At 41.6% G+C, this 25,572-nt stretch overlaps 1 protein-coding gene across 5 annotated transcripts in view; it reads left to right on the forward strand.

The window, feature by feature from the left end:
• Positions 1 to 22,900, forward strand: part of GOLIM4 (golgi integral membrane protein 4) — a 78,672-nt gene extending 55,772 nt beyond the window's left edge. For 2 of the 5 annotated variants that reach the window (XM_043473807.1, XM_043473810.1), the window contains 9 exons: positions 6 to 164; positions 3,986 to 4,315; positions 6,363 to 6,613; positions 7,070 to 7,149; positions 9,196 to 9,305; positions 11,963 to 12,130; positions 13,335 to 13,403; positions 20,791 to 20,871; positions 21,178 to 22,900. In XM_043473807.1, coding sequence (XP_043329742.1) covers positions 6 to 164; positions 3,986 to 4,315; positions 6,363 to 6,613; positions 7,070 to 7,149; positions 9,196 to 9,305; positions 11,963 to 12,130; positions 13,335 to 13,403; positions 20,791 to 20,871; positions 21,178 to 21,327 — 1,398 coding nt within the window. In that variant the 3' untranslated portion in view covers positions 21,328 to 22,900. Of the gene's footprint in view, positions 1 to 5; positions 165 to 3,985; positions 4,316 to 6,362; positions 6,614 to 7,069; positions 7,153 to 9,195; positions 9,306 to 11,962; positions 12,131 to 13,334; positions 13,404 to 20,790; positions 20,872 to 21,177 lie in introns of all 5 variants that reach the window. The other 3 variants (XM_043473809.1, XM_043473806.1, XM_043473808.1) reach the window with 2 other exon arrangements.
• Positions 22,901 to 25,572: the final 2,672 nt, after the last annotated feature.

A 25,572-nucleotide genomic window follows, 5' to 3' on the forward strand; every position in this document is an offset into this window, starting at 1 on the left:
TGCAGACTCAAGTTGCCGAATATAAACAACTGAAAGATACACTCAATAGGATTCCAAGCTTTCGAAAACCAGAACAAACAGAACAGCAAAATATGACCCAGGCGGCACGTCCTCCACAGGGTGACCTCACAGCAAGGGGCAAGTCACCTGGAGAGCCTCGGGAGGTAAGAGTTGGGAACTGGTCTGTGGTCGAGTCATTTTCCCTGTCAAGCTGTTCTCGGGTGACCTGCTCTAAATAGGGTCAGCTCTTCCTGCAGAACACTGATTCTCAAATTTTAGCACTTATCAAGAGTTCCCCATTAGGGCTGTTAAAACAGGAAGAGCTGTTTTCAGCCCACCGGTTGGGCTTCCCAGGTGGCTCAGCGGTAAAGAATCCACCTGCCAAAGCAGGAGACTCGGGTCCAATCCCTGGGTTGAGAAGATCTCCTGGAAGAGGAAATGGCAACCCACTACAGTATTCTGGCCTGGAGAATCCCATGGACAGAGGAGCCTGTGGGCTACAGTCCATGGGGTCACAGAGTCAGACCTGACTGAGCAACAACAAGCCTACAGGTTACAGTTCAGCTAACTTGGGATGAAGCCTGAGGATCTGCATTTCAGTTTCAGCTGGTCTGGTGAGGTACACTTTGAGAACTGCTGTCTTGTTTTCCGACAAACTCTAAACTAGTTTTATCTTTCTTCATATGGGTCTATTTGGTTGAAAAGAGCTATCATGTCTGAGTATTTTAAGGTTTCTTTTGGGGGGGTTAGTGTAGAGTAAGAAGGTTAAATGATTGTGAGGATACTATATGATAATCAGCCCACTCAAGTACTAAAGCTGATAATATATTTGAACTTGATACTGTACTAGGCCATACAGCATACGTCAAAGTTTGCATTTTAAGACCTTCATGAAACTGCAAGAGAGTAAGTGCTAGTCACAGAATCCACTCTTTTGTATTCCCGTTCTTTATAAAATTAAGTCTTGTTGTTTAAGAATATCTCCCAAGTGGAGCATCCCAAATGATGTCACCCATATGATTAATTCTTACCGAGTTGTTTTTGTAATCAGATCTTTCCCCTGACAAAGACACTTTAAACAATGAATGTTTGAGAAGACTTTCTCCAACTCATCTTCTTACCATCTTATGGGAATAATTAAGTTGGTATAAGTGAACTTCACTTGAATCTTCAATCTGAGCAAAGCATTCCTTCACAGACAGGTTCTGTGTCCTGGATACTTGTTCTTTGTCTGGGTCTTATGTTGCTCTGAACTTCAGAAAACACAGTCAGCGCCCTGGTGTGGGAACTGGTTCTACTCTCTGTCCAAGTTCAACTGGATTAATCTTTTAATGACTCTGACATTTTAGTTTTTCTATCTGTGAAACAGAGGTAATAATTATTTGCCCTAACCTTTCTCACAGGGATGTTGTGGAGGTAAATGACAGGTGTTTCAAAGTACTTAGAGTCCTTCAGAGAAATATTTCCTATAAAGCCAGCCAGCGTGCTTCCTAAGTTGCCTCAGTCATGTCTGACCCTTTGCAACCCCATGGACTGTACCCTGCCAGGCTCCTCTGCCCATGGGATTCTCCAGGCAAGAATACTGGAGTGGGTTGCCATTTCCTTCCCCGGGAGATCTTCCCAACCCAGGGATCGAACCTGTATCTCTTGATTCTCCTGCATTGGCAGGCAGGTTCTTTACCACTATAAAGCCAGTTCAGTTCAGTCGCTCAGTCGTGTCCAACCCTTTGCGACCCCATGGACTGCAGCATGCCAGTCTTCCCTGTCCATCACCAACTACCAGAGCTTACTCAAACTCTTGTCCATTGAGCTGGTGATGCCATCCAACCATCTCATCCTCTGTTGTCCCCTTCTTCTCCCACCTTCAGTCTTTTCCAGCATCAGGGTCTTTTCCAGTGAGTTAGTTCTTCACATCAGGTGGCCAAAATATTGGAGTTTCAACTTCAGCATCATCCTTCCAATGAATATTAAGGACTGATTTCCTTTAGGATGGACTGGTTGGATCTCCTTGCTGTCCAAGGGACTCTTAAGAGTCTTCTCCAACACTGTAGTTCAAAAGCATCAATTCTTTGGCGCTCAGCTTTCTTTATAGTCCAACTCTCACATCCATACATGACTACTGGAAAAATCATAGCTTTGACTAGATGGACCTTTATTGGCAAAGTAATATCTCTGCTTTTTAATATGCTGTCTAGGTTGGTCATAACTTTTCTTCCAAGGAGCAAGCGTCTTTTAATTTCATGGCTTCAGTCACCATCTGCAATGATTTTGAACCCCCCAAAAATCAACTCTGTCACTGTTCCCATTGTTTCCCCGTCTGTTTGCCATGAAGTGATGGGACCGGATCCCATGGTCTTGGTTTTCTGAATGTTGAGTTTTAAGCCAACTTTTTCACTCTCCTCTTTCACTTTCATCAAGAGGCTCTGTAGTTCTTCGCTTTCTGCCATAAGTGTAGTGTCATCTGCACATCTGAGGTTATTGATATTTCTCCCAGCAGTCTTGATTCCAGCTTGTGCTTCATCCAATCCAGCATTTCTCATGATGTACTCTGCATATAAATTAAATAAGCAGGGTGACAGTATACAGCCTTGGCGTAGTCCTTTCCCGATTTGGAACCAGTCTGTTGTTTCTTGTCCAGTTCTAACTGTTGCTTCTTGACCTGCATACAGATTTCTCAGGAGGCAGGTCAGGTGGTCTGGTATACCCATCTCTTTAAGAATTTTCCACAGTTTGTTGTGATCCACACAGTCAAAGGCTTTGGCATAGTCAATAAAACAGAAGTAGATGTTTTTCTGGAACTCACTTGCTTTTTCGATGATCCAACGGATGTTGGCAGTTTGATCTCTGGTTCTTCTGCCTTTTCTAAAACCAGCTTGAACATCTGGAAGTTCACAGTTCATGTACTGTTGAAGCCTGGCTTGGAGAGTTTTGAGCATTACTTTGCTAGCCTGACTATAAAGCCAGGGCAGTATCAGTTCACACTTGCCAGCTATGCGAGGACTTGGTAAAATGTGTACCTCCAAAAGCTGTCCTCAAGTGTCTGAGAAAATACATTTTCCCTTGGTTTATTTATTTATACAGTCCAGTTTCTCAGTTATGTTTCTGCTAATCTAAGATGAAAGCTTCACATTTCAAGTATGGGACAGTCTGACCAAACAAAGTATTTTTTCTGATAAAGAAGGCTGGCAGGAGAAAGAGCAGTGACACATTTTCCTATTGATATTGTATTTACTTTCTTTTGCCCCTTTTTTCTAAGTAATGAAGACCATATAGAAATCTCTGACACTTCCAGAGAAAACTGATTTAAGTACACCAATTTAAGAAGAGGAGTTCTCTGTAAAAAAGACATCTATTTTTTTTTCTTCAGAGTTTTCTGTATTAATAATATAAAATATTCACAGAAGTTCTCTGGTGTACAAAGAAGTATTACTTTTAATACATTAAAAATGTTTTATTGTACCCGACTTAATGGATACTATTTTAGCTAACATGGATGTCCATTAGTAATGGCATTCTTTTTTATAGTAGGTAACAAAAAACAAACCTAACTCATCCTCAATTTGATCTTATCCTTTTCTTTTCAAATAGTTATTGAAGACAAAATTTACATAGAAGAAAATTACATAAGTATTCAGTCACTTGAAGTATGAGGGTTTTCCCTTTTTATTCTGAGAGAACAGGAGTTAGACTGCTTTTGAGGGCAGAGTCTGTTCAGATGTGATCATGTACAGGCTTTACTTTTAGGTTACTTACGGTATGCTTCCCGTGATGAAATTTTGCTTATGTTATCTCTATTTTGTAGGTGAGATTACACAGTGAGAAGAGTTAAGTGACTCCATTGCAGCCATACTTTTCAGGCAGGACTCTATATTTCTAGACTCCAGGATTTTGCTTATATTGTAACCCTGTAGACGTGGTAATAAAGAAATTCTGTCACTACTTTCAAACTAGAAGAGTGTCATTTCCAGTGATGTGCTTGACCTAGGTGTCTCGAAATAGTGAAGTGTGGCAGAAGCATGAAGCAGCCCCTGGAAGAACAGAGGAAACAAAGCCTTACCCTTCCACCCAGAAGGAGGCAGAATTTCAGGCTCCCGTGGAGCTGACGCAGCAGGAAGCGGGACCCAGGGAGCCGGAGGAGCGACAGGCGGAGGAGGAGCACAGGCGGGCCCTGGAGGAGGAGGCCATGGAGCAGGTCGGGCGGCCTGAGCACCTCGAGGAGGAGCACGACCCCTCACCCGAGGAGCAGGATCGGGAGTGGACGGAGCAGCGCGAACGAAAGGAAGCCAGACTTGCGGCAGGGGAGGTTCACGCTGAGGTATGAGGTTACCCAACCGGTCAGCTGGGGCAGGGGCTGTGGCTTTGTCTCTACATAGCGTTGATATATGAACCTCGCAGGACCACTTCTGTAAGGATTTTTCTAGTAAACACTGGAAAATCCGTGATTGGTTGAATCTGCACGTGGGAAACTGAGACAGAAGGGCCCCCACAAGGGAGGCTGTGGAGGATCCCCACATACAGAGGGCTGACTAAAAGTTACGTGAAGATTCTCACTGTGCTGAGGGGCCATGCCCCTAACCCCTGCACTGTTCAAGGGTCAACTGTATCAAGGAAAAAGCCCATGTGTAACAATCTCTAAAATAAAATGGGGGTGATTTCACTAAATCTTCCATGTACTTGTTTAAATGTTCTGTTGTGACGTTAGTAGCATAGGTCCCTTACCCCAGAAAGATGACTGGGGAAAAGAGAAGGTGCTGTAGGTGTTTATTTGTCAAGAGTGCACAGTAGGGCGGGGTAGGAGGGAGGCTCAGCAGGGGGGATGTGTGTATACTTATAACTGATTCATGTTGTTGTGCAGCAGAAATCCAAACATCGTAAAGCAGTTTTCCACCAATTAAAAATTTTAAAGAAGGGAACAGAAAAGAGTGCACAGTAAGGGAGACTTGGGCACATCCCTTTAACAGACAAGGAAACTAGATGGTCACCTCATCCTGCGCTTTCTCAGCCTGTGCTCAAGGCCTGTGGGCATCGTGATGCCAAGAGTGACTCATTTTCTGTGATCAAGGGTACTTGTCTCCCTGTTCGCTTACTGTTAAATCCTATCTTGGCTTTCATACATTCAAATTCAGGGTGGTTAGTAAGTCATCAAAAGCTGACCTTATTACTTAAGGATGTGCCACTGGGTGAGTGTGCTTAACCAGTGTCTGCTCAAGCTGAGCATTCCCCTCTTCATATGAGCATGGCCCTCTCACACCACACCCCCTCACTCCACACCCCTCTCACTCCTCTGAGCACACCGCTCTCAGATGAGTAAGACTCATGAAAACACCCATTATTATTATAAATGATACTTTAAGAGAACTGAGAGCAGCACTGAAGCAACCAGGTATTTTTCTTACACAGCCTCTCAAGTAATACCCGACAACAGGCTCCCTGGCTCCTACATGGATGCTGGTCATCTTTTATTTACAGCTCTGAAGCTCCATTTGCTCTCAAACTTTTTTCAAGACTTCAAGCTGCTAGAGGCTTGGCTGAGCAGGTGTGAGCCTTGGCTGAGCCTGTAGGTTTACTCTTAGACTGTTGCACACTTATGGTGAAGAAGCCTCTTCCAGTCTTGTGTCCATAAGCTTTCCTCCAAGATAATTCCCCACTAGGTTTAATTTCCTCAACCTTGCACCCTCTTTCCTTTGGTGAGAATTGTACGTGCTTGTGTTAGTTGGGGGATGGAGGAGAGAGTGGTAGATTGCTTAATGGAAGCAGAGTTTAAGAATTCCTGGATCAGATTTTCCTTTAATCTGAAAATCCTCTCTTCTCATCCATTTTTTATTTCTTTGAAGAAAACTGATTCTGCCTCTCCACCCTAACCTGAAATTTTACCTTTTTTGGCTCTGCTTAGCCTGAGATTGGTGTATGCATTGCTAGAGTTAATTAGCTTCCCAAAGTCTTCAGCTCTTCATGGAAAAGCCTTAGCCTCAACTTCAGCTCACACATTGCCCCAATTAGTCTGAGGTTATTAAGTGCCCACTTATACCAGAGTCTTTTGAGCATACATTTAATTAAAGCTGAAACATTTCTTCTGTTGTGTCCTTTTCCATTTGAGAGGAAGCACATTAAAAATGTGCATTAATGCCAACAACGGGGGATGGTCAAAAGAAGCCACGCTTCTTCTTGCTAAAAGAAGCCAAGGGTGATTCAGAGAGAGTAGGGAGATAGCAGTAGAGTCCGGCAGCGGGTGGTGTTGGACCTAACGTACAAGACAGTTGACCTGACAGAGAGGTATTAATAAACCGGCCCTGCCTTCTGCCCGAGAAACGGGTGAAGGGCAGACCCACGGGACCCAACTGCTCTTGCTCACTGTTCCCCAGGTGCATCCTTCAGCCAAGCCGGTTACCAGACTCCAGTCGCCATACGAGGAGCAGCTGGAACAGCAGAGGCTGGCGGCGCAGCGGGCGGAGGAGGCCCAGCGGCTGAGGGAGGAGCAGGCGGCCGTGCACCAGCAGCGGCTGCAGGGACACCTGCTGCGGCAGCACCAGCAGCAGCTCCTCGCCAGGGAGACGGCCCGACAGCGGCAGGCTGGGCCCCAGGAGGGCCGGCTGCAGCGCCCCGAGCAGCCACGGTAGCCTTCTGACCGACCTGGGCGGCTCGGCTTCCAGTGTCCACAGGCAGATTAAAGACAGCTCCACACATCCCTTCCCTGTGAACTTGAGGGGCTCCTGTTGCTCATGGGAGCTAAGGCAGAACTGAAAATCAAATTCCAAATATTTAACTTCCAAAATAATCAATATTTTTTTTTCTGCCTAAAAGTAACAGTTTAATCTCAAAGTAACCTATCAGGTTTTGTGTTAACTTCATTTTAGTTTTTGAAAAGCATTTTATCTTTTATACAGTATCTTTTGAAAGTGTACCTGGAATCTTTATTAAACCTAATTGGATAAGTTTAAGAAATATATTTATGGCTTTTAAAAGAATGTTGAAAAATTCATTGATAGCTCTCTTTAAAGATAAATGACTTAGGTCAAACTGTGCTACTTAAGTTGTGTCCCAGAGTTGATGACTGTTTGTTTCCTTGCAGGCAGCAAGCTCCTTACGATGCTGTGGATAATGATATCGTTCAGGGAGCAGAGGACCAGGGCATCCAGGAAGAGGAAGGAGGTGGTGAGCTTCTTAGATGATGAATGTTTTAATAAAACTGCTTGGTAATATATAATGTCAACTCAGAGACATATGCATACCTGTGTACAGGTTCCTCCTGACCTCTGAAAGAAGAGTGCTCCTTTGAAACCATTTGTAAGCTGAAATGGTATAGATTGAAGAAACAATTACCATAGGAAACACAAAATAAATTGAGATAAAGCACAAAATAACATGGCCAATAGATACACAAAATGAATTGAGACAAAGCACAGATGCTCACCGGCACAGTCAGAGCCCTGGAGTGTGATGTTGAGATGCTGAATGTAGGTCCCGGGAAAGGAGGGGGGTGGTGCCATTCTTGCTTCTCTGCTCAGGTGGGTGCCGCCTCCATACCTGCTTTCCCTCTCTACAAATGAAACACTAAATGGCTATTTTCGCTTTCACCTGTTTTCATAAAATTGAAAATCCTCTTCCAATTTCTTTCAGTTAGCCAAAACAGGTACTAATGTAGATCTTTCATAAAAGCGAAGTGGCCTAAAACAAGCTTTCAGAAAGTGGAGGGTCCCTATACGTACAGAGATCTGTGCACCGTGTGTCTTTTGTTCTCATTGATAGGTTTTCCTTTATCCTCCCCAAAAGTTCACGTTGATGGCCGAAATCACCCAAGCTCATCTGTTTGCTTTCTAACATTCTAAAGTAGAGAGGAAATAGTGGTTTACTCTTCTTATACGGAAGGCGTGCTTGCATGCTCAGTCGTGTCTGACTCTTTGCAACTCCATGAAGTGTAGCCTGCCAGGCTCCTCTGTCCATGGGATTCTCCAGGCAAGACTACTGGAGTGGGTTGTCATTTCCTGCTCCAGGGGATCTTCCCAACACAGGGATCAAACTCGCATCTTCTGTGTCTCCTGTATTGGCGAGCAGATTGTTTACCTGCGTCACCTGGGAAGCCCCTAAACTTCTTGTATGTTAATACTTATATGTTGTCATAGGAATATTAGGCTTTGGGAAACCTCTACATTTTCTTCTTACCTTGGAGACATATAGATTATTGCCTTGAAAGTTTTTCAAATTAAGTCATTAGTAGCTTTCATTTGTGGTACACATCTCCATGTCACTGAACAAATACTACTTACTGTGATAACAGAACTAGAGAATAACCATCTCTCTGGCAACGCTAGCACTTAGCTGTGTATCCTTTCCTAAAGAATCTCATGGAAGGTGATTACTGAACTCCCGCTATAGCCTATTCTGGTATTTTATAGCTCTGATAGTCAAGAAATTATTTTCCTTATGTGCCCCCATGCAACACTTGAAGCTTTTCTGTTCCATTATCAGGAAGACTAGAGAACCATTTGTTCTCCCTTTTATTTAATGGATCCCTTGGTGCACTTGAAACAGGATGTTAAGTTACCTGTATCTTTATTTTCTGCAGGCTAAATACTCTCCATATATTTAACCTTTCCTCTGATATCTGTGTGTGTGTTCTTGTCTAAATTCTGTATATTGAAATATTTTTTATGAAAAGTAACAAGTAACTGTGTGAGTATAAATATGTGATGTTTGTGGTATCATCATCACTACCACCTCAGAGAACACAGGACGGCTGAATTTGTTTTTGAGCTTCACAAGTGGGGTTACCATTTCTTTCATTTCCTGAAGTAGCATCCATTTCTTTTTTTGGTACCTTGCTGTTTTCTCTGACATTACCGAAATTTTGTCAGTAATTTTAGTGATTTTCAATTGATTGGGGTTTATTTTATGGAGAAAGTTTCTATCGTTGTTTTTTGGCATAATAGGGAAAAATGCAGCTTCTGTTGTAAACATTTGTTTTAGAGAGTTAGAATATATCAGTTATCCACATTGTCTCTGTAGATACAAGGACTGGGAAAAAGATATAACTTCCAGAAAAGCTGAGACATGTACCTTATGTTGAGCTAACCTAGAGGGAGGGGAAAGTGAGTGATGTGGTCTGTAGGAAAGCCCACCAGTGGTTTGGCTTTGCTTTGAAAGGGAAGAATCCTGTCTGGTTCATCGGAGCTGATATGGGTTCCTTTGATTTGCTAGCCTATGAGAGAGACAACCAGCACCAAGACGAGGCGGAAAAAGACCCAGAGAATGGACACGAGCTGCAAGAACAAGCGCCCCACGAGGCTGACCCAGAGTCCGAGGGAGATGTAAGTGGCCTCTCGTCCGGTCGTGCCTCTTGGGAACTCACAAGACAGGAAGGAAACATAAAGGTTTACCTGACACTGTGGCTCCAGCTCCAGGTGGCTTCCATAATTATATGGTAGCTGGTGACTGTCAACCATGGGGTGTTTGTGTGATGAGAATGGGTTAAAGGTTGCTCAGGGAAAACATCCAGGGAGTCGCCCTCTGGGGACTTTAGTAAAATTAAAATAGAAGAGCGAAAAAGAGGCACAGCAGTATGTAGTAATTCTGAAAAATGAAAAAGAAAACACAACAAAGCAAATGTGGCGGTTAGAGAACCAGAGAAAGGAGGTCAACCGCCACGGAGCACGTTGAGCAGTCTGCTCGGGTGAGAACGTGTGTCCTGAGACCGTGTCATCAGCAGTCCAGTGGCTGTCTTGGTAAACACACAGCTAAGAGTGTGAGGTTTGAGAGATGAAAAACATTTCCCAGATACCATAATGCCATAGAAAAATCAGAGTATTAACAGGTAGAGATATAATAACCAAAACTGTTCTTTTTGTTTACCCAAGAAAGGACCAAGACTCCCAGTTCAGTTAGAGGGTCTGGGACCTGGCCTTGCCTTTAGTGTGTCCTTGCCCTTATGCATAGATGATTTTGACAACTTACTGTAGCTCTCCTGTCATCTTTTGCTAGCAAATCAACCACCACATTTATAGAATGCAGTCTGCTGTCCTCTGGGCCCTGTTTATGTTGGTCCAGTGGACTGAGAGGAGGAGGATTAATATTCTTCCTTGATAAACGCTGCCAAAGTCTTCCTCAGCTGCTTGAAGCAACCTCGATGGAAACAGCTTTCCCCTGTAACTTGCATGGAGAGGTGGCAGGATATATCTACCCACCAGCTCCTCAATCAGCAGTTCTCAAAGGATGCTCCAGCGAACCCTAGCCTGAAATATTGTCAGGAAAGAACAAGAGCTGTAGATAATAGGAGAATATGAGAAAGCCAGAGGGTGTGTAGGAGTAGGAGAGTGTCCATGAGAGAGCAGGAAAGCGAGTATGCAAGAGCCTGAGAGCAATGGACGGCACAGGGCAAGGGTGGGTATTCCAGTTCCTGACGTTTGGGAAATGCTGTCTGTCTCGGTGGTTACCTGACTGCATAATCCTTCACTCTCCTTTTGTCAGTTGATTTGCTCTGGATAACACATAGGGAAATGTTGGCCTTTCTACCATGCCTTCCCTTAATTAGAAATTATTAGCCTGCTTGTCTCTCTGTCTCACCTATTTTATTTCTTTTTAAATTAGAAATATTTTTGTCCAGCTTCACTGAGGTTTAATGAATCTTCCTTTTTTTTTTAATATCTAACTTCTGTGCCTATTAAACCTTTTTTATTACTTGGTTAGAGTTAGAGCTAATCTGTATATTTTTATAAACTTTTGCAGAGGACATTCAGTACTTCTTTCCCTGAAGAAAACGCGTTACATTTCCCCTTTGTTTCTACACAGTTTATTGATAACACACAAAAGGAAATCCATATGACAAGATTGTGGAGTAACTGGAGTTTAGTGTGAAGGTTATGATTTGTCACTCTCTATATCCCCAAGAAAAGTGTCATTTTGTTCTTGAATGAAGTGTATAGCCAGGGAGGTGGAGATAATACATCAGCTGAGACTGCAGTGAATTCTTGAACGTGTTCAAGGCTCTGAAGTGAATTGAAGTAGAATTTTGTGGTCTGGAGACTAAATCTCACTCAGATTTCCCTGTCTCTGGGAAGCATTTGCTGCTTCAGTGAAGTGTCCTGTTGATGCCCCCAGTGTGATCAGGGAAGCTCCTCCAAGCATCACCATTTCTGCCCAGCTCACACTCTAAAAATCTGAATCTTTATGAGGGTGTGTATTATTTTGAAAGGTGCTTTGCAATCATGAGTGGGACATCCAGATAACTCTAACGTTGATAATGTGAAGGGCATTCGTTGAACACAGTAACCGAGAACTACTTGAGAGGTAGGATGGGTTGGGGGAGGTATTTTCAAAATATTTATATCACTAGAAGTTGGGTTAAGCCCAGTCCCTCTTATTTTGTCTCTTAACAGTGCAGCATCTCTCGGTTTCACGTTGGTGTTCCTTATAAAGAAATGTGATCCACACTAGCATGTGATGGCCTGCTCTTGAATTAGCCTCCTCTTGTCTCCTCACAGGCCCTCTTCTTGGGTCCCTGCTGGTGTGGTCTTCCTCTCTCTTCAGTTGCTTTTCACTCACTTACATCAGCTGGTTTGCAAAGAATAACTATAAAAATCAATGTACTGGTGAAAGCAGTTACCATTTGCCTATCTAAATCTCTCATTTTAATTATTTCTCCTGCGTGGTCCTTTGGCTTTCATCAACTGTTTTTCTTGTCATCTAGTTATGCTCATATGACTTATGGCATTGGAGCTTTGAGAACTGTTTTGGAATCACTTGCAGGAAAGAAGTGCTCTTTGAACTTCTTTCTGATGCATCCGTCTCTGACAAAGCAGAGGTTTTATCTTTTGACAGCAGGATGGGTACCTGTGAGTCTTGGCAAGGATAGACCTGAGCAGTCTGGTAAAGGACAATTTAATTTTCTATCAGCCTGTGGCCTTTCAAATGAAATTAAACTTGATCCTGGATTTTGAAGTGGTGCTTGCTTTTCATTAAAATTTTACAGAGGGCAGCTGTAGAGGATATAAACCCAGCAGATGACCCTAATAATCAAGGCGAGGATGAATTTGAAGAAGCCGGGCAAGTGAGGGAAGAAAACTTGCCAGATGAAAATGAAGAGCAAAAACAAAGTCACCAAAAGCAACAGAATGCAGAAATGGAGGAACATTTGGTGGTAAGTGGGTGCCATGATGGACGGTGGTTTTAACCTGGGGATTTTATTATTATTATTAATTTATTTTAATTGGAGGCTAATTATTTTACAATATTGTGGTGGTTTTTGCCAAACATCAACACGAACCAGCCATGGGTATACATGTGTCCCCCCCACCCTGAACCCCCCTGCCCATGTCCCTCCCCACCCCATCCCTCTGGGTTGTCCCAGAGCACTGGCTTTGAGTGCCCTGCTTCATGCATCAAACTTGCACTGATCATCTGTTTTACATATGGTAATATACATGTGTCAATGCTATTTCCTCAAATCATCCCACCCTTGCCTTTTCCCACAGAGTCCAAAAGTCTGTTCTTTACACATCTGTGTCTCTTTTGCTGTCTTTACATATAGGGTCGTTGTTACCATCTTTCTAAATTCCATACATATGCATTAATACACTTTATTGGTATTTTTCTTTCTGACTTCACTCTGTATAATAGGCTCCAGTTTCATCCACCTCATTAGAACGGACTCAAATGTGTTCTTTTTAATAGCTGAGTAATATTCCATTGTGTATATGTAGCACAACTTCCTTTTCCATTCGTGTGCCAGTGGACATCTAGGTTGCTGCTTCCATGTGCTAGCTATTGCAAACAGTGCTGCAGTGAACATTTGGGGTACATGTGTCTCTTTCAGTTTTGGTTTCCTCGGTGTGTATGCCCAGCAGTGGGATTGCTGGGTTGTATTAACCTGGGGATTTCACTAAAGTGAAAGTGTTAGTCTCTCAGTCATGTCTGAACCTTTGCGACCCCATGGACCATAGCCCACCAGGCTCCTCTGTCCATGGGATTCTCCAGGCAAGAATTCTGGAGTGGGTAGCCAATCCCTTCTCCAGGGGACCTTCTCAACCCAGGGATCAAACCTGAGTCTCCTGCATTGTAGGCCATCTGAGCCACCAGGGAAGCCCTGCAAATGCCGGGTTTTATGCAAAAGGTTTTAGTCATGACCTGTATGGACAGGAAGTTTACCTCATATGCAATGCTTGCACTCAGAAGGAGTGGGTCATGGACATCCTGGGCTTGTTGGGAGTGACTAGTCATCATTTCCTGCCCACTGAGGCATTGAAATGCACTGTTCATGGTGGCCTGCCTGTTCTTTGGCCCAAAGGACTGGAAAATGCATCTCCAGTGTTCAGTAACCTGAACCTCTCCTTTTGTTTCAACAGATGGCAGGAAATCCAGACCAGCAGGAGGACAATGTGGATGAGCAGTACCAGGAGGAAGGGGAAGAGGAGGTAGGAAGGGGGAGGGCAGGAGGCCAGACTGCGTGGGGTCTCACTCACCTGAAAAAACCTCTCCGAATGGGCTTTCATAGAAAGGTTCAGAGAGCCGTAGGCTGGGTAAGGAAGGATGGTTTCGAGGAGAAATGGACCATAGCCATGGAGACATTTGTTTGGAAGATAACAAAAACAGGGTGATAGAATTCTCTTCTCTGGTTTTCCCTAGAAATTTTGAATTAAGAAGACCCTTGACCTTCCAGGAATGGCATACTTAGGTTTATGTGATCTTTGTAAAAATATTTTCTCCTGTCACTTTCGCTCACAAGAAAGAAGAACAAAGCTCTGCCCCTTGAGACAAACCCCAGAGACTTTCTCTGTAGACATGGCCACTGCCCCTGCCTCATAGCGACACCCCATGGTATCCGGCAGAACACACTTAACACCCTCCAGACATGTAAAACATTTTCACTTTTAGCCTCTTCCCTTCTAAGAATTTAGTATCTTAACTTTTAACAAGGAAGAAAAGGAAAAATAGGTAAGGAGCTCAGTTGAGTAAAATGCATTTGGGTAGAATTTCTTAGCATTTCGTTTTAGTCTGCTTTTTATTGCAAACCTCTAACACATTACTGTTAACTAGCTTCATGGAACATCTCCCGCGTGTAGTTGTGTGTAGTGTGTAGTTGCGTGTAGTGTGTAGTGCCACAGTTGTGTAGCTGACTGATTAATGCTGTTGGTACTGTATGGACCACTGGAGCTCAGAACACCGGAATATGATACGGATGAGGCCCAGGCCCCGGGCTCGGTGTCTCTCTAGACCAGAACCTGGTCCAGCAAATTAAAGCCCTGGTTCAGAAGTGCTTCTCAACCAGGCCTTAGCAAATGTGTGAGTCTGGCCCTACGGGGAGCAGCAGGAGCGGATGGACAAGGGGCTGCCTGAACCTATGTGAGAGCCTGCTGAGAGGCCGGTGCTGCTGCCTCCCGGGCAGGGCTCCCTCCGCTGGGGCTGCTGCCTCGCCTGGCTGCATTTGTCACCTTTTCAGAGCTGATGCTGAAGTTTGTGTTTATACCAGGAAAACAGAGAAGAACGTTGTTCTTTGCAGCCATTGGCAACGGATACTTGTAGTTTTACATGCAGTCTACCTGCCTTGATCCTCTTAGTCTCTCCCCTTTTTCTCATCCTGCTGTTCATCCTGATCAAACCCCTGAGCCGTGTCATCAGAAGAGAGTGTTAGAGAACCCAGCAGCCTTTCATGAAGACATCTGGCGGGAGAAAGATATTCCTCTGGACCTCTCTTGTAACAGGATGTCTAGACTAATATTACTTGTTTCATTATGTCTGCTGCCAGGGATCTTTGAGGGATTAAAAGAGAAGAGGCTCACCTTGGCTTCTTTTTAAAAATTCAGAAGGGTAAACATAAAATTTTAATCAGTATTTACTGATTAATTTTTTTTTTTTTAACTTCTGCATTCTATCAGTTAATGTGGGATCCAAGAGGGATCAAAGATAAAAAAGAAAGGCAGAGAGGTGGGAGGGAAGGAGGATGGTGACAGGCAGAGGCCCCCCAGGGCCCAGCCCAGAACTCCCAGCTCTGCACCTCTGTCCCCATTCTCTGACCCTGACAGACTCAGGTCATCACACCTTCTCCTTTAGGGTGGCTACCACGTGAGGTCTCAGCAGAAGCCCAGCTAGCCTCTCTTCTTCCCTGGGTACCTTTCCCCTCTGCCCGCTAAGCGTCCCTTGTTCAGGCTGCATTTTATTTTTTTGGCAGTTCTTAGGTGCTTAGTTATTGGATTTTCCCACTTCTTTCCATTGTTCTCAGTTCTTCCCTTGAGGAGGGAGAATTTCTGTATACCAGTCAAGGCCTAGTAGTAGAGACGAAGTTCTCAGCAGAGTGCAGCAAAATGAGAAAAACAAAGAGGGATGCTGTATGTGAGAATACATAGCCTGTTGTCTATGAGTGCCGTGTATGTGATCACTCAAAACTGTAAAATGCAGAGTAATGTGCATCGCTCTTCTCTTCCTTAAGCCTCAGAGTCTTCCAGCTGACCCCTGAGATGTAAGGCCCACTGCCGCCGTTGGCTCCCCTCCCTTCCAGCCCACCATCAGCCTGCCTTCTGCACATTTACCTCTAGGGAGGAATCGCATCTTGCCAGGGTTGTACGTGTTTGGAGGCACAGCCCATCAGACTTGTGACTTGAACCTTGAGAGTAGAGAACCCGAAACAAGTGTGATGTTAGGAAATCTGCGCTTTCCTGCCTTTTCTTATCTTAGTGCAACAGTGTTTTCCTTCTAGGATCTAAAAACATCTGTTAACAAGCATTGATTGTTTTTGCTTTGGGATCCTTAGAAAGACATTCCTATGATAAGACAGTCCTATGAAAAGCCATCCGCGTGTTGCATACTTTACAGATTTTTTTAATCTCCTTATGAGCAAATGAGACAAACTGTGAATTGCCAAAAAGTGCTCTGTGTACTTTAAAATGATTTAAATGTTTAAAAATATGGAGAGCTTAAATGACTACTGTGAAAAACCCAAGTGCTCTGTTTCCCCAATCTGACTAAAACCAGATTGATCTGAACACTCACGTAAGAACAGGTACAGGGTTTCCTGGCTGCCTTTAGTGGCATGTCGGCCTGGGAATCACCACATCAAGAAGCTGTCCAGATGGCAGAAACTCTGCTATTAAACATTAGCCGGCAAGCAGGGGTGTCCATCACAGATTGAAGGTCTTTCCATGATCATGTCCCATCCATCTCTTTGGATTTTAGGCTTCTTGGTTATTTAAGGGCATTCTTCCAGTTCCTGGCTCACCCCCTAAGATCTTTGATGCATCAGAGAAAGGCATGAATACATATGGAGACGGGGTAGCTAGCCAAGTCCATTCAGATTCAGGAGATCTGTTTTGTTTTGTTTTGTTTTGGCTATTTATTAAACTTTGCCACATCACATAGGGGCTTCTTCTAAAATGCCTAAATCATTTGATTTTAGTAATGAGTAATTTGAGTTACTTTGTCAACAAAGGTCCGTCTAGTCAAGGCTATGGTTTTTCCAGTGGTCATATATGGATGTGAGAGTTGGACTATAAAGAAAGCTGAGCACCGAAGAATTGATGCTTTTGAACTGTGGTGTTGGAAAAGACCCTTGAGAGTCTTTTGGACTGCAAGGAGATCCAACCAGTCCATCCTAAAGGAGATTAGTCCTGGGTGTTCATTGGAAGGACTGATGTTGGAGTTGAAACTCCAATACTTTGGCCACCTGATGTGAAGCGCCGACTCATTGGAAAAGACCCTGATGCTGGGAAAGATTGAGGGCAGGAAGAGAAGGGGACGACAGAGGATGAGATGGTTGGATGGCATCGCCGTCTCAATGGACATGGGTTTGGGTGGACTCTGGGAGTTGGTGATGGACAGGGAGGCCTGGCGTGCTGCGGTTCATGGGGTCGCAAAGAGTCGGACACAACTGATCAACTGAACTGAACTAAACTGGATGAGTAATAAGGAATGGTGCAGGGAGATATTTAACAAAATGTTTCCATCTGGTTTAGCAGGATAATAAAGAGGATCAAGTGTAGAAGACATAACTGGCGTGTCCACATTGTAAAAAAGTAACATTTGGCAGTTATTAGTCTAAGCATATTTTAAAATGACGAACTCCGTATCATTTTGTCCCATTTCAGTAATGCCTTTAAGATGAGTTTGAATTACTCTTGCCCCCGAATGTAAAGAATATATTACTAGAATATTAGAAAAGGTATATTCATAAATTTGAAAAATTACAAAATTTTCATTTGTATGATACCTAAATTAAAAAGTAATTTAAATCAATGGTTTCTACCTCAGTTTATATTGTCAGTTGATCCACAACCTAAATTTTCTACAGTAGGTTCCAAGAGAGGAAAGAACTCATGAAACAGTATTTCTCTCTCTAGCCAGAGACATTTGTCACTCAAGTGGTTCTCAGGCTTTGCTGTGGGTGAGAATCCCCTTGGAAAGTATGTAAAACATACAGATCCGTGGATCAGACCTTACCTTTGGAGTTTCGGTTCCTATCTGTGTGGGACCTAGGAATTGGAGTTTTTCCACAAGCTCGCATCTAATGCTGATGTTTCAGGAATCCACTGTTTACAGAAGTCTGAACCTCTTAAGACTTCTATGCAAAATGATGTACATCTATGTGCCTGCTTACTAAAGACTTTCTCATCAAAGTCTTTTTTTTTTTCCTCATCAAAGTCTTAAAGCGGTCCTTGACCCCCACCATACCACACACACACAAAGAAAATTAAAAATCACTGATTTTTATCTAACCCTTTCTTTGACAGATAAGAAATTTGAGCTTCAGAGAGGTTACATAAGTTTTCAAAGGTCACACAGCTTGTTATTGTTAGAACCTTGCTTAGATCCTACCCAGGTCTGCTTTTAAAAGTTATCATAATTAAGTATACCAAGCATAGTAACTGGGCTTCCCAGGTAGCTCGATGGTAAAGAATCTGCCCGCCAGTGCAGGAGACGCAAGAGACATGCGTTTGATTCCTGGGTTGGGAAGATCTGTAGAAGGAAATGGCAACCCACTCCAGTATTGTTGCCTGGAAAATTCCATGGACAGTGGAGCCTGATGGGCTCCAGTCGGTGGGGTCACAAAGAGTAGGACATAACTGAGCATGCACACACATGCACATTACATTAAAGCATAGTAACTAAATAGTTGATACAGGCAAGTTTTTCTTTTTAGAAATTAGTAAATATGGAAGGAATGATGGAATTGGAAAGTCACCATTTTTGTAACCCCTAATTAAAACAGTTGATTTAGGAGCAGTCATCAATGGATGGCATCACCAGATTAATGGAGGTCAGGGGATTTTACCATGGAGGGTTCAGGCTGTAGCTGTCTGTGCTTACTGACCAACCTTAGCTTCACTAAAAGAAGAGCAGACAGTATGTGCCTCCTGATGTGATAGACATATATGCCTCCAGATATGAAGTCTGCGGCATCATCTCTGAAAAATCTTTACTTTACAAATTGAATCTGAATTCATTCAAGCCTTTAAGCTAACTTCCTTTTGTAAGAAATGTGGAGGCTAAAGAAATAAGTGACACCTCAAAGAAGCAAATAAATTCAGAATCTGGGTCATTTTACTGGACAATAATTTAATATAGCATTAAAGAAAAAAGAAGGAAGTGGAATGGTGTTGGATGTGACTTTTGTTTAGATTAGAGCAAACCAGCTGTAAATAGACATATTTAAGACAATTGGGAAAATGTAAGGAAGGACTAGACATTAGATGATGTCATGGAATTATTTATTAGATGTGATAATGGCATTATGATTATATAAGAAAAGTGCAGTGTGTTTAGAGATGGGTAAGGCTGAAATTACATGATATCTAGAATATTTAAGAACAATTCATCAGAAAATAAAGTGATAGGTGATGCAGGCATGGCAACATTGAGATAACCTTTGAGCCTTGGTGATGGCTATCAAGGAGTTTATTGAATTATTGTCTTTGTGTGTGCTTGAAATTTTTCATAGTAAAAACAAATGACCTTATTGTTTATACAGCTTGGAGAATTGCAGAGCCAAGGATTTAATCTAGCTCTGTCTGACTCCATGGTCTGTGTTAGGGGGTTGGCAGGCTACAGGCCTGGGTATATTTTATAAGTGAAGCCTTACTGGAACAAAAGCCTTGCCTTTTTGTGTACATGTTGTCTAAGGCCACTGCTGCGCTAGAGTTGGGTAATTGCTACAGAGACTTGATGGCCAAGAAAGCCTGGATATTTACTGTCTGGCCCTTTATAGCAAACATTTGCTAACCCTGATTTATTCTTTTCACTGTACCACAGTCTCAAGGCAGTTCCCTCCCAAACCCGACTACAGAATTTACTGTTCACTAATATATTTTCATTATAAAGGCTATAGAAGACATGTCTTTTCACTGAAATCAACTGGGACACTTTAGCAATTTTCAATTAGTGAGACCTTAGTACAGTCTGAAATAAGTGCTTCACTGTTTTCACTATAATGTCCTGGAGAGTGTTGTTATTCTGTGGCTAAGGGCCGAAGAGATGTCATTGGCCAGTGCTACAGCCTGCAGGTGAGGCAGTAGTGTCTTCTTTATAGCTCGCTCTACCAAGACACGTAAATACAAAATATACTCCATATCTGTCCCCACAATGTATTTCTTTGGGGCCAGTGTGGTGTAGGGGCTGTGAGTCCAGCCAACAATGGGCTGGTTAGACAAGACTCGTGAAGGCCAGCATCTTAGGCTGGCATCTTTGAAGGTTCATCTTTGTAGACTCCTCACAGGCCAGGGTCCCTCCAGAGTGAGTCTGGGGGGTTGCAGTTCACTCTGCTGAACCTGGGCTGTAGACATCTTGATGCAGCCCTTAATTTGTTGTTCCTTAATTATAACACCAGTATACTTTCCTTTTCTTGCCCATTTCTGGGATATTTAACACATATATACTGCCCCTCCTCCCAAATTAGGTAATTTTGTGTTACTCAAGAAGACTTATGCCATTGTCATAGTTAAGTTATAAAATATATTACCCTCTATTTTCATGGATGTGGTCATTAATTAGAGATTTAATGATCAAAAATATTTGGATTCTTTCTCTGATTTGCATTTTGAGATAATCAGAATCAATGACACATAATAGTAATAGCATACATGAAAGAGAACTACTTAAAACAGAAATGTGTTAGAATACAAAGAGATGCAGGGATTTGAGGTAGCTTAATAACTATTCTGTGAAGAAACTGAAATGATTATGTTCTGTGTTCTAGATATTTTAGCCAAAAAAGTTTATTCTTAATTATAGAAATGTATATATACAGGTTTTCCTCTGTTCACTGTTACACTTTAGGTAGGTGGTGGTGCTTGATTTCTGTGACTTGTAAATATCTGTAAGAGCAGATATTTTTTGCATTGATTCATTCATTGATTCATTTATTCAACAATATTTATTAAGCAGTTGCAGCATGCCAAGCATGCATCTAGGTATTGAAGGCAGTTAGTTGAGTAAGACATGGTTCCTGTCTTTGCAAGAACTTAACATTCTGTCAGAACTTTCAGACTTTCACAGTTCTCTCTTTTGGGAAAGAGGAGTTTTTTAACTTTATGAGGTGAATGTCTTCAGGTGTTATACTTGGAGTGTTAACCTTATTCAAACAAATCAGAAACTCAACACACTAAAGTCCCAGATCCTGAATAACACTAATTTTTTTAGTAAGTTGTTACACATTTATTCACGGCTAATAGACAAGTCAGATCTTTGTCTTTTCAGATTTATTTTTAGTTTAATTTTGTCTTTACTGATTTGAATGAACTTTTTGGAAATCAGAATATGTTGCTTCAAGTCTTGAAATGATCCAAGTGTCCACTTGATGTCTCTGGTTTGTTTTAGGTTCAGGAAGATTTGACTGAGGAGAAAAAAAGGGAACTGGAGCATAATGCTGAAGAGACCTATGGTGAAAATGATGAAAATGTATGTGTAGGATATGCATATTTCTATTGCACATGTGTGCCTTTGTGCACATGAGTAGGAGACACCTATGTATAGTTGGAAAGATCGCAGTCGGTACATCTAAGGTGCCATGGAGTGTAACATTAGGAATTAGGAAATTGTGTGACAGTGTGAAGATTAGGAAAGACAGTAGCACTCTTGCCTATTGGAATATTTTCTTCACTTGTTTTCTTTCTGTTTTGTTCTTTTTTTCAAAGAGGAAATTATTTATACCACTAACTCTGTGTCCTGTTTCTTAGTTTTCCTCTTTTTTCTTTTAACTTTAAGGCCGATGAGAAAAATAATGAAGGAGAAGAGCAAGAAGTTCGAGATGACAACCACCCCAAAGGCCGAGAGGAGCACTATGAGGAGGAGGAGGAGGAGGAGGAGGATGGGGCTGCTGCCGCTGAGAAGTCACGGCGAAGAGCTGAAATGTAGCCATGCCCGATTTCACAGGCAGAGCTCAGCTGTCGGATTCTTTTCAAGCTGCTCAAAAATAAATCTGCCTACTGAACTCTAGGATATTTAATTACAAAAATTAAAAATTTAGACTTTTTTTAACTTTTGTATTAGAAATGCTCATACATTTATATGAATATATTTTGATAACCTAGGTTAGAGCTTCTTTTTATATTCAAGCAAGACCTGAATGAGAAGAAAAATGATATAGCAGATGTTAGGCTCTGAATCTCATTTTTCGCAGATTATGTGATACTGGAAAAGACCTTGATTTTGTATATGTTTCAACTTGTCACGTCTCTGTCTTCCAGTTTCCAAGTGTTCTGCTGTCTGCCTTTGATGAAATGCAGAATTTCAAGATAGGGAATACTGAAAAATGCTGTACACATTTTAAGGAGAATGGCCAATTTACTAATTGGTGCCTTTCCAAGGTTCTTATGTATAGTTCTCATAGAATTTTCACCTGTCTATGTATCTCTGGGATAAGATTCATAGACAGTGACATATAGTTAGAAAGACATTTTTGTTATAAAGACACTGTTTTTCAGGATTGTTGGATCAGTTAGAGAAATGTTTTATTTTACTTAAGATCGCAGGTCTTCCTCTTGAATTAAATGTAAAAGTGAGATAGTATTAAAACTTAACGTGGCAGTATTCTGGACTTAGCTATTTCAGGATTCAAACAAGGTATGACACGTCAGCATATTAACCTTTTGAAAGGACTGACACTTTGTTTAATAATGAATTTGGTGTGTATGGGTGGCATTTTCCACATGAGCACCCCTTCTTTTTTTCAGTGGTCACCCAGTGATAGCCTTGTTTTAGTATCTAATTCTTGACAGTAATACATATTTCCCTGTAAACTCTGTGCCTCAACACTTAATCACTGATGGCAAGCATGAATATGAAGAAGTACCAAACTGTACAACTGATCAGGATATTGTTCAAAAACTCTATGGTGAAGTACATAAGGTGTTATGATTGACTCTCATGACTTTTCTGTTTGCTGGGATTAGGTCTGCGTTATACCCGTGGATACAAGTTTAATGATGATGAATTATACAAATCCCTTAAAATTAAAAATCAGAAATTTCCCTTGGGATAGAGACATATTTCAGTCTCAAGTATAAAAATTTTCAACTAAATAGAATTAGGTTATATCATTCATTCATATGTGTGTGGTTTTATAATAGTACTTTCAAATTAAAACTGATTTCAATTTGTACTATTATTGTATGAATGTAATTTTATTTTTAATAACCACACTCATGTATGGTTTTTGATTATCCCAGATGAGTGGTTATGTTTGTATGCACAGGAATGCTTTATTCAAATATATTTTGGATTTTCAGTAATCATGAATCAAAGCTTACCTTTATGTATAAAAACCCTTTATGTAATGTAAAATGTATAATATTGTACATAATATTCAGAATACAATTATTTTGGTAAATTAGTTTGTATTTTTAATGTCCCAGTTGCAGTATTTAATTATTTGAAACACATTGAAACTTGGTAATAGTCAATAAAATGAAAAGGAGCAAGCGGTAAACCTTCTAAAAGTATGTGATTTTTTTATTAGTTTCTGATCTTACAACATTTTTCAGTTCTTTTTCATAAAAGGGAAAATTTTAAGAGTTACAGTGTATAGTAATGAATTATAAAGTGCTTTTCCCAGTCTTCCTATTTTGCTATCTCTTTCTCTGCTTGGATTAGCACATGAGTTTTTCTCCCCTTTTTTCTAAAGAAAGAGCTAAGAATGTTTATTTTATTTGAGCTAGTCCCGGAGGGGAGAAAAAAAGAATGTAAGTCGGTGTCATGTGCACACACACAAAAGAAACAAAAAACTATTATATCTTCCCTGGAAAAGCAAACAAAACTTTTAAATCACAAACCATTCCACTCTTATAGCACCAAGTTACAGAGCTGTTATAGCCAATGTTTGGAAGAGAACTGATCAGCCAGAGCTGATCTACATTAATGAGATGAGCAGAAATAAAATGTCACTTATATTTACCTTGCCAATTAATCTGTGACTTGGTACAACCCATTTGTCAAAGGATTTTGTACCAGTGACATAATAAGAAGCGGGGGGAAAGGCACGTTTTTAAAGGACAAGTACAATGGAGCACAAAAAAAGCTATATTAATATTAATACAAATGGAATAACTGGATATTTAAGAGTGATTGAGTTAGATCTAGGAATAAGAGTGACAGGGAGGTCACAGTGAGTCACTGTGATAAAGGAAAACGATGGACAGACTGTCTACTTAGTGTGAGGAATGGGAGAACAGGGTCCCCCGTATCCCCACAGTGCTCTTTTAAGGCTCCTGGAATTCCCTTCTTACAACTGAAGGATTTTGGTTTCCTGAATCATGTGAGATTGTTTAAACTGCTTTGAGTTCTTTATTTTGCTTTTAGTTCTCATTACATCACTTTGGTACATTGTCCTGTGGCAGGTGGCATAGCATTTAAAAAAAAAAAAAAAAAGTCAATTTCTGCTCTTGAACTTTCTTTTGGCTTCCCTTGTACTGTCTGTTCCTAGTTTGCTTCTAACCATCCTGGCTACTCTTTCCCAACCTGTTTTTTTCCCCCTCTCAGATTTCTCTTATTCTGTCTGCCCCTAGCATATCAGTATTCTTAAGCTTTTGTCCTGGACTCTTCTCTATCCAGTCCATTTCTCTCTCATGTCTTGAACATGTCTCTAAATTTATCTCCTCCTTTATGGCTTTCTGTGACCCACCCTACCTTATGATTTTCAAGGCTGACTTTGTCTTCTTGCCTTCCTAAAACCTACTTCTCTTCCTAGGCTCTGAATCTCAATTCATTAAGTTTCCCAAAGCAGAAGCAATGTTTGTCCTTGATTCTGTCTTCTCTCCCTATGGATGTTACCAATATATCATTTGCCGATTTCTTTTCATCCCTACTGTCCTGGTTCAGGCCCTTGTTATCTTTTACGTGGACCACTGTAATAGTCCCCTAACTTTTCTCCTTGTTTACCCTCTCCTGTCCCTAAAGTCTGTGTCATTGTGATCTTTCCAAAGATAACACACTATGCCATTATAAAATTATTTAATAAATTGCTATTGCACATAGAAAAAGTTCCAAACTCCTTAACATGACTGACATAGTTCATAACCCATCTTAACCACTTCAGCCTTGTAATTTATACTCTAATTTCGAATCATAATAAGAATGACTCATCTTTGTCAAGCACTAATGTCTTAGTAACCAACTTTGACTCCTGCCTTTGGGTGGGAAGTTGATTTGACAAGAGCTGATAATACTACCCCCACATTTTGGAACAAAGTGCTTGATCCAAAATGGGCACATGATTCATGACACACCAATTCAGTTCCTTCCCTGGGATTTTTTTGTTGGAGGGCAATTCTCTACAGTGTTTTTATACATCTTGTGAGTTTTTACCCTAAACAATCTTTTCAAGGGTATTTGCCTATCAAATAGCCAGCTGCTAGAGACAGTATCTCCCGCTGGGTCAGAGGGCATGTTTGTTCCTGGCTGGAATAAAAAAGAGAATGTCTCCCCACAGGGTGAAATATGGGCAGATTTACTAGCAGTCCTTCTATAAGATGGAGAATTTCTTAAGATCAGGGATCCTTAGGAGCAACACAAGCACTGTGGCTGCATCCTCTGACCTGGGATGTTCCACATCAACCTCACGACACTCAGGGACCAAGGAGGAACTGGGTTTGTGAACTGGGATGTGAACGGGAAGCTCATGTTGCCTCCTGTGCCATGAGAAATATTTGTTTTTAAGTGAGCAGACTAGAGTCTTCTACCAGCATCCGTGGAACTGTGGCAGGCTAACTCGTTAGCTCGTAAGATGAATCTCAGACTCTGCACAATTACTGACATTTTGCAGGCTGGAGCAAATGGAAAAAAGCATCTCTCTTTCCTTCCAATAACAAAGCTACCATTTGTAAATTCACATCAGCTGATGTCTGTTTTCTCACTTGTGTGGAGAAAATAGCCTACAGAGGTAGAGAACAAACCTAACCTGCAAAGACAAGCAAAAGGCAGAGGGAGGGAAGAAAAGAGCTGTGACAATTTTTTAGTCCCTGTATCCTGCCATCCTTGATACTGGGCAGGCCCACCCACAGATTGATTAATGAGCCAATAAATTATACTTTTTCAGTTGAGCTAGTTGGAAATGGATTTCTGTCACTTGCCACCTGAAGATTCCTGACTAATACTTAACTAACG

Source organism: Cervus canadensis, chromosome 7, assembly GCF_019320065.1.
Source record: "Cervus canadensis isolate Bull #8, Minnesota chromosome 7, ASM1932006v1, whole genome shotgun sequence".
Taxonomy (NCBI): domain Eukaryota; kingdom Metazoa; phylum Chordata; class Mammalia; order Artiodactyla; family Cervidae; genus Cervus; species Cervus canadensis.